The 9,152-nt window shown below is 36.6% G+C and overlaps 1 protein-coding gene and 1 non-coding gene across 3 annotated transcripts; one reads left to right on the top strand and one right to left on the bottom strand.

Moving 5' to 3' along the window:
• Nucleotides 1–18: 18 nt before the first annotated feature.
• TRNAI-AAU lies at nt 19–92 on the top strand. Its single transcript has one exon. It is a non-coding gene; the product is annotated as a tRNA-Ile (tRNA).
• Nucleotides 93–483: 391 nt separating this feature from the next.
• LOC109218890 (histidine kinase 1) lies at nt 484–8,625 on the bottom strand. 2 transcript variants are annotated; one of them, XM_019383287.1, is made up of 13 exons: nt 8,274–8,625; nt 7,447–7,689; nt 6,559–7,350; nt 6,218–6,465; nt 5,399–5,558; nt 4,991–5,117; nt 4,779–4,868; nt 4,381–4,575; nt 4,211–4,280; nt 4,017–4,059; nt 3,566–3,706; nt 1,488–2,540; nt 484–1,068 (listed from the first exon to the last, which is right to left on the bottom strand). In XM_019383287.1, exons 1-13 carry the CDS (start codon nt 8,514–8,516, stop codon nt 853–855), a joined length of 3,621 nt encoding a protein of 1,206 aa, XP_019238832.1. In that variant the 5' UTR covers nt 8,517–8,625; the 3' UTR covers nt 484–852. The 2 variants fall into 2 exon arrangements, with proteins under 2 accessions (XP_019238832.1, XP_019238831.1); XM_019383286.1 differs by having other exon boundaries at nt 6,559–7,353.
• Nucleotides 8,626–9,152: the final 527 nt, after the last annotated feature.

Genomic DNA, 9,152 nt, shown 5'->3' on the forward strand with positions numbered 1-9,152 from the left:
TGCTGCAGAAGTAACAAAGGCCCATTAGCTCAGTTGGTTAGAGCGTCGTGCTAATAACGCGAAGGTCGCAGGTTCGAGACCTGCATGGGCCAACTGTGTAATTTTTTTAAAATTATTTCAATTAATTTATAAACATAGCCCTTCTGATTCTGATAGTAGTTTTCTTCGATTAAAATTTCCCAGCTCGTCATGTGTTAATACTAGCTCTGTGTTCCTTTTTATTTATCTTTGCGATAATAAAGTTCTCAGGCTTGACATGTTACACTGACACACATACACTCTATTTTGTTTTTTTATTTATCCTCGCGACAATAAAGCGTTGTGCTTGCCATGTTCTTTCTTTTTACACATTTTGTCTTGTCTAAATTAACTTCTTTCATAAAAAAATTCAAGATGAGTTTGGGTTTGTAATTTGCACGTTAAAGATTGTTCAGAAATTAGAAGTTTACAGAAACAAAGACACAAAAATTAAAGTTGGGGACAGAGAAAAGAACCAGCAGTAATATTGAAGACGCTTATTACAAACTTTTGCATATACTATAACAGATAACAAAATTAGTGTTCAATGTGATACATACATCTCCTGTACAGATTGCCAATATTTTGCTAATCAACACTCTGCTTAAGCTAACTATAAAAAGAAAAAAAGCCAGCGCGTGCAGTGTTATATACGCTTATTAATTAGAATTTCTGCATAAGCTATAGAACAGATACAAAGTTAGAACATTCCTGTACAGACTGCAAAACTTTTGCTCATCAAAACTCTGCTCAAGCTCACAAGTTTTCGGAGCTCTTCCATTTTTGTTTATTATCTTCTGTTTTTGTTTTTCAGTAGCTGGAGAGGTATGGTGGCTAGGATTTTCTCTTGGTCAAGGAAAGAATGGTGGAAACCATCAACTTTCTGTCAATGGGCTTGGTCAAATAAGCATCCATACCAACCTGTAAGCATTTTGCTTCATCTGATGACATTGCATGAGCTGTCAGTGCAACAATAGGTATATGTGTTCCTGTCCCCATTTCCGCTCTTCTAATTGCCTTTGTTGCTTCATAGCCATCCATCTTTGGCATCTGTTAAGAACAATTATATTAGCAGAAAGTTTTAGAATGATCATGTCGAGAGAATTGGAATGAAACAACACAACAATTCTCATTTAAATGTTCCTACATTCAGTGATTGTTGATTGTTTCTTCCAAAAACTCCCTCTGTTCCATTTTATGACACTCTTTCCTTTTTACTCTATTAAAAAAAGAATGATATTTTTCTATATGTAGTACCTCTTTTAGCTGTAAACTTTCTAGTTTACCACCTTAACATTATGCTCTTATAGTCATAGAAATGTCATGGCATGTTCAAAACCACAAGTTCTAAGGGTACTTTTGGCACATGGGAAAAGTCTTTATTTCTTTAGTACAATCTGTGGCCAATCAAGTATTGTTCTATAAGATGAAAAAGGAGGGATTATTATGTAAAGTCGTGATCGACTTACTTGACAATCCATGAGGATCAAGTCATAAGGAAGGGAATGAACGCTTTCAACTTGGAGGGTAATTGAACTGCCTTCTTCCAGAAGAGATTCATATCTACATTCATCAGAACTAGACATGGGTTTTAGTGCATCCACTGCCTGCAGCCCATCTCCTACAACAACCACTTTAGCTCCCAATTTTTCCAGCATTATTCTAGCTACTCTTTGCAGCACTGGAGTATCCTCAGCAAGCAGTATACGAAGATCAGCTAGAGACTTCTGGTCTGCTATCTTATCTGAGCAGGCATTAGTGACCTCTTTGGTGGGACTGCTTGTCAAATGATGTTCTCCATTCCTCGTTTGTCTGAGATCATTCATGTCCGAAGTGTTTTCTTCATTGAAGTCAATGTAGTAGTTGTTTAATGTCCCAACATGTGAGAGAGAGGCTTTGGCAAAATTTTCTTCCCTATTTTTTTCAGAAAGGAAGGCACTTCCACATTTTTCATTTCCGTTATCTGACTTGTCAGAGTCATCTGAGCAGGCAATATCAGAGTGGTTAGGATCAATTTCAAGACATTCATGCAAATCTCCTTCTACTGTTGCATTGCCAAAGGACTGCAGTTCATGATTTTTTTCTTTTATAATAGTTTCCAAAATCTGAATCATTTTCCCTTTATATAGTGGTCTATTGACCATAACTAGGTGTCTCCTTCGCAGTTCCATCTTAATGGTACTGGGGGTGTCATGGTAAAGAATCCATGCAAACGTTGCTCTGTCGTAGTATTTATCAAGAAAATTTAGCTGCTCCTTCCATATATTTGTGCTCAAGTCAAGTATGCCAATGTCTACAACTATGACAAGAAGTGATGGGGCACTAGAATCTTGAATGCTCAAATCATCAGGTTCTAAACATTCACAAGGTATGTCTTGCAAATGGCTTTTGGATATTGAAATCCCCTGAAGAATTTGAGTGAGCTCATTCCAATCAGATGCTCCGCAAGTATGCACCCCATTTCTCTCTAACCACTGGAACATTATTTCTCTACTCATTCTGCCATTGAGTGCAAGCAACACCTGTATTCAAGTTCCATTATGTACAAATTGCTCAGACTTTCACAAAATTATAATCAATTTAACTCAAGGTACACGAGGGTTTTCACAAGTCCAAAGTAATATAGCCATTCTTAATGAGGGTGCTGGGGATTGTAAGGGCTAGTTGGGGATGGAATCATGATAAGATAATCAAGTAGGGATATCACAAGATAAAGTGCCAAAAAAGTACTTTGATGGGTGCTTGCGAAGGAGGAGCCCATATCAATTATACATTTGCCACAAAGAATTGTATGAGGGAGCGATCACAAGTGTGAGACAGGGGTGGAGTGACGAATGAGCTTCCCATAACTGTGAATTTACACCAATGATCTTCCTTGAATCTACACTTGTTACATAGTTATGGATGAACTGACCAGTAACAAACATGATGAGATAAAAACGTACATGCTATTGCATATAACACTGTTTTAATTGACAAAACTAGCGAAGTATTCAACCAAAAGTTGGAATATGGAACATAAATGTAGAGAGGAAAGGTTCTAGGATAAGCAGAAGTAAGACAGAATATATCCGCTGCAATTTTAGTCCCATAAGAATGGAGGTGAACTGAAATTAGACGAGATTGTGTGCTTAAAATGAAGGCAACTTAAAAAATATCTAGGCTCAGTCATTAGAAGAATGGTATGATAGACGAAGATATAATACATAGAATTCAAATAGGATGACTGAAATGGAGGAGCTTTGCGGGCTAGCAAAGTGGTGCAAGTTTTATAGAACAATCGGAAGGCCAAAAATATTACATGTGTGTAAATACTGGGCCTAGGTGTCCTAGAGATGTGAATGCTATGATTGATGTGCGGTAATAGCAGACTATACTGGATTAGAGATGATTGCGTCCACAGAGAATGCAACTAACTCCTGTAGATGTATATGATAAAATGAGAGAAGTTAGCCTAAGATGGTTTGGTCATGGTCTATGTATTCCTGCAAATACATCATTTCGTAGGTGCAGCACTAAAAACACATCATTTTGTAGTGATACTTACCCTCATTTTGTGCTCTTCAAAATTGAACTGGCAGTGTTGTCCAGTGACTTCTGCAGGACAGTTTAGTTGAAGGTATAGTTGCATCACTGTCCCTGGTCCATTTTTCTTTACAACCTTAATCTCTCCACCCATTTTGTTAACCTGTATATCATCGTATCATCATTAGAAACTGGTAAGGTAGTCAATATTCTTCACTTTTATGTTTAAAGCCTATTCCAAGAGGAAAACTTGCAGAAATTATGAACAGTGTGGATTTTGGTTAGAGGGGTTGTTTTTCATGCCATCCTTTGGCTTGTAAGGGGCTAAAGATGTCATCAAGTCTAGAAAATCCTAAAGACAGAACTTGAACTCTTTTTCAAGCCAAATCCAAATTGAAATATTTTTTCTTGCGAATTCAAAGTCTCAAATTCCTGAAACTTATTTATTTGAAACAGAAAAAAATTGAACTCACCAGGGTACGTACAATGCATAGTCCAAGGCCAGTGCCACCATGCCTGAGTATGAAGTTAATCAAACAATGAAATCTCTTTAGTTAGATATTAAGTAGCTTTAAGGTGTGCAGGAAGTAAATTCATTCAGTCATACATGTATTCTGTTATATAACTAACAAAGTTTACCCAATAGAATGATGTGAAAACTGCTTACAAGCGAGTTGTCGAAGGATCAGCTTGCTCAAAACTTTCAAATACAGATTCCCATTTACTTGGATCAATTCCTAAAGTAACAAAAAGGGGAAATCCAGAGAGAGAGAGAGAGAGAGAGTTAATATGCAGTAGCAGCAAGTGGGAAAATAAGTTTAAATGGTTATTTCATACCACAACCAGAGTCCTCAACTTCAAACCACAAGATCATTTTGTTATCTTTCTTGGACAATTTTTTTCCCTGGCTCTCTTGTCGCTTCAACTTTACTTTAGGAGCAGACCAAGAGTCTTTCTGATTAAGTGTAAAATTCCCTCCGCGAGAAAAAGTGTTTGCACTCTCGCACCATCCCCGAAGAATGATGTAACCCGCTGTAAGGTATTTCAAATTGTAAAATCACCAAATGCACTTGTCTCGCAAGAAAATTTTATTTATCAAAATCCTAATCTCTTCATTTTATCAGAGGTGGTATAGGGTCAGTAGAATCATGCTATTTAATTCTTGTAAGGGATTTATCAATTATGAGGACAAATGGAAGGACTTGCAAATGTATGTATTAAAAAGTTGCACTTACAGGTAGTAAACTTGAGAGAATTGCTAATTAGATTTGCGAAAATTTGAACAACTCTGGCAGAGTCTCCTTTAACTAATTTTGGCATATCATCTGCGGATAGAAATATGAAAACATAATATGCCTTTAGAAAACAATGCGAACAGTCTCAAGTTCAACTCTTAATCATAATTCATTTGCATTTCCTACAGTTGTACGGAGAACAGAGGCTCTACCGGAGATATCTAGAACTGTCTCAACGTTGTGATTAATGCACTGGACAGAGAACATATCAACAAGTCCTTCAAGTTCTTTAGCCAAGTCAAATTCTGTTTCTTCCAACACCAGTTTTCCAGATTCTACCTGTACAAAAAGTATAAGATGATGTATAAGATTTTTCTCAGGTCTAATTACAACTATTCTTTGAAGAACAAGCTTAAGCCAGCTGCAACGTTACCCAAAATGGTCCATGAAAATCTATCGTACTATTTCATTGCTACTATAGTTTCTCCAAGGAACAGTGAGGTAACTTTAGCCAATCAAAGAGTAAACTCTTTCCAATATATCATCAAAAGAGTTGTCAATGTGCTATATCAGTGTTCACAAACGTGTTGATATTTCCATAGTTTGCTTTTGCATCTTACCTTGCTGAGATCCAAAATGTTGTTCAGAAGGCGAAGCAAAGCGGTTGAGCATTTACGAATCTGGGTAATAGTTGCATACTGCTCATTTGTAAGATAACCATCACTTATAAGGATGTCCAGCAAGCCAATAACTGCAGCCATAGGTGTTCGTAATTCATGACTGTGAAAAAACAAAGCATGAAGTAACTGTAGAAATGTACAACTTGAACTTTTGAGAAACTAAAACTTTCAACTGATCACAATGAATCAGACCCAAAGGCAAGATCTAGAGTAGAAGAGTGAAAGATTAGCTAATTATAGAGTTAAAAGTGAAAGTAGTCCAAAAGAAAGGAAATATAAACAAAAAGCTAAAAGCTCAGAAAAAGCTTGCTTCATTGAACAAGCAAAAATGTTAATGCAACTTCTGCTGAACTTGAAGGGAGTACGTGCTGGTTAATATTTCCCGGTGCAGATGTTGAACCTTAATTTGGCAAGTAACAATTCAGTATACTATAATACCTATTCCAGTCATTATTAAATTTGCAAAATGCCCCATATTTTCATGGAATTCGTCTGTGGTCTGATGCAATTTAAAACAACTATGGCGAGCAAAAACTAGACCAAAAGATAGACACTGCTGAGATGTCTGATAGCTTTATTTCAGATAATTTATTTTCAAAAGATGGCCTTTACTTTCTAATATGGGCTGTGTAAACATAAACAGTGCAATTATTTCTCTTTTGAAGATCTGCTAGAATATAACCCATTATTAATGCACTAAAACCCCCACTGCAGGTACAAATATGTTAAGCTAATAATAAAGGACTGATGAATATTCACCTCATGTTTGCTAGAAATTGGCTTTTGTAATTGCTCGATGCCTCTGCCTTCCTTCTTGCATCAAACTGGCTTATCAGCTGTGCTCTAAGTTTCATTTCCTTCGACACTCCATTAGTCAATACGAAGATGAACACACATCCAATGATTAGGATGCATATTGATGCTGAGATCAATATTACCAGAGTCTTGATAGCCCTCTCGTCTACCTTCCCCATTATATATTTCCTTGGAATAATGATAACTCCTACCTGCAAAGTTTGCAGATCAGTAAGACGTCTAATAATTTGCCTCGAACTTATCCAACCATGATATACTAAACTTGTGCTAAGCTAACAATTTACCATTGGAAGTCTCTTTAAGTGCAGGAAAAATGAGTCAATATAATAGAGCTGGTTCCCAAGTTTAGCATTCTCTATGTGCACTTCTTGACTTGGGGGAAGCCTGTTTCCATATTCTTTCTGTAAGCACTCAGCTCCAGACCGTATAACTGGGTCTTCAGAATCAATAGCCATCATTAGCTTCGGTCCTTTCGTAGTATTCATCAAGAGAGGGGAATTAGTGGAAGTAGCGAGCAACCATCCCTCTTGAGAGGTTAAATAAATGTGACCACTGTGGAATTCAACAATTTCTTTCATCAATTGACCTACACTATAAAGAGCTGTAGTAACCCCCACAACAGCAACTATGCTTTTGTTCGATGGATCCCAAACTGGCAACGCTGCTGAAAGCAACGGCGAGTCTGTATACTTGCTCACAGCCACATGCCATGAAGCTGCACCATCTGGTACTTGAGATATTCCAGCAATGTTGATCAACTCATCGGGAGGAATTATGCTTCGTTTTCCATTCTTTTCTCCAGTAGAGGGATCTAAGGGTTCTCGGTACCAAACTGCTGAGATGTTGTTGTGTATAGTTTGATCATTCCATCCTTGACGAGACGACAACAAATTAACATCATATATACCACTTATAGAATAATTGGCAAGATCAGAGTATATGTAGAATGTATTGTTGCTCCTGTGATCTCTGTGGAAAGCCTGAACAAAACCATTTCTATAGTTGATGGTTAAGGAATTAAGAGCTTTCCGACTTGCAAATAGAGCCCACGTTACATCCTTCATGGATTCGTACAGCTGCTGAGGGGCAAACATCAAATTAATAAAATTAGATAACTAGAAGCTTGAACACTGCTTCCAAAAAGTATGAAAGCAAGAGGAGAAAGAAATAACCTCAACTTGTTGAGCTTGATCAGCAGGCTTGCTATACTTTCTGATTACATACTCACACAGCTTAACCTGAGCAGTGGTTATTTCAACAGTGGAATTCAAAATGTTCCACATTCGTAATATTGGTCTCTGCAGAAGTTCATGACGAAGACCAAATGCTAGTGTGTTAAGTGACCTTGTTGTGTAAACTCTGGTAAAATGCCATGTTAATAATGTTAGCATTCCAATCAAAATTGCTAGCATGACCTGCATACACCCATAAAGAAAAGGGCCAAATCAAGAATCTGAACATATTTCCACCTCATTTAACTCAATATATATATCTACCCAACACTTGTACTGTCTCAAGATGAAAAATCAAGATTCAATTTTCCAACCACTGAAGGGGAACCTAGGAGCAACACTACAGTTGTCTCCGTCCGACTCACGGGTTCAAGTCGTGGAAGCAGCCACTAATTCTAGGACAGGCTGTCTGCATCAAACCCTTGGGTTGCGGCCTTCCAGACCCTAGTGAATGTGGTATGCTGGGCACTGGGCTGCCCTTTTAATTTTTAGACCACTAAGATATTAGAAGTGGAATATTGAAATAAATTGACAGCTTAAGATGAAAAATAAACAAAGTATTTAATTTGATATGTTTCTAGCAAATTAGCCAGAAAATTAAATAGGCTGCTAATGCCAGAGGTTTTTCTCTATGGGGGTGAATCATCAAAAATTGGCAAGCAAAACTAAAAACAGCCAAAACTGATCGAACCAAGAAAATGATTGAAATATTTTAGCCAAAACGATTTCAGTAGTTGCTTTCAATTCAACAAATAAAATTTGGGTACCATGATAGCAAGACGAACGACGAAAACACCACGGTAAGAAGACTGACAAATGCTACTGTCGAAGTGAAGTTCTTCATCGACTTCAAAATCCTTATGGAAGGAAGGAGATAATTGGTTTCGTTTTGAAAAATCAGCAAAGCCAAGCATCTTGTAAAGAACCCTTTCAGGTAATGATCCCTTTGGTGTAATTGGAGGTGATGAAGATTCAGAGCTTAGAGTAGTACAAGTTCTATTATGTGCCATTAAAATTCTTTTTGTTCAAAGGAAGAATAATCACAAGACTAGCTAGTGAGGAGGAAGTTGAAGCCTATAGACATAAATGACAGAGACTTAAAAGAAGGGGCAGTCTGTGTTAATTATATAAAATTTCTTGTTAATTATGGATGTGCAATATGAATAGTGGCAGGTGTGTTGTTATTTTTTCCTATTCTAACCGTCTTTTACTAGTTTGATTGGCTAAATATTTAATTAGACTACATAATACAATTATTTTTTGTTTTTTTTTACCCAACCACCCACCTCATCAGTAGCGGACACCCTTTTAGTAAGTGGGCTAAGAATTGTAAAATTTTAAAATAGGGTTAAAAAAATCTTCAAGTGAAAATGGTATTTGAAATTTAGAGTTGTGTTTGGACATGAATATAATTTTGAGTTATTTTTGAAGTTTTGTGAGTGAAAATTTTGAAAAACAGCTTTTTGGAGTTTTTCAAATTTTTGAAAATTTTCAAAATGCATCTTCAAGTAAAATTTAAAAATTTTATGAACAAACACTAATTTCGAAAAAAATAAAAATTATTTGGAAAAAAGAAAAAATTTTCTTATGTCCAAACGGGCTCTAAGGGTGTTATACGACACCCTACAAAGTACCAATTTTTTTGG

The sequence above is a fragment of the Nicotiana attenuata genome, unplaced genomic scaffold (genome assembly GCF_001879085.1).
Source record: "Nicotiana attenuata strain UT unplaced genomic scaffold, NIATTr2, whole genome shotgun sequence".
NCBI classification, from domain to species: domain Eukaryota; kingdom Viridiplantae; phylum Streptophyta; class Magnoliopsida; order Solanales; family Solanaceae; genus Nicotiana; species Nicotiana attenuata.

Bases quoted from the DNA above. Each gene is read 5' to 3' on its own strand.
- LOC109218890 (XM_019383286.1), bottom strand. From the start codon at position 8,516: ATGGCACATAATAGAACTTGTACTACTCTAAGCTCTGAATCTTCATCA. The intron at 5,559-6,217 runs GTGAATATTCAT...GTTTTTTCACAG, and splicing joins CAATTTCTAGCAAACATGAG to TCATGAATTACGAACACCTA. The intron at 4,060-4,210 runs GTAAGCAGTTTT...CTTCATACTCAG, and splicing joins GATCCTTCGACAACTCGCTT to GCATGGTGGCACTGGCCTTG.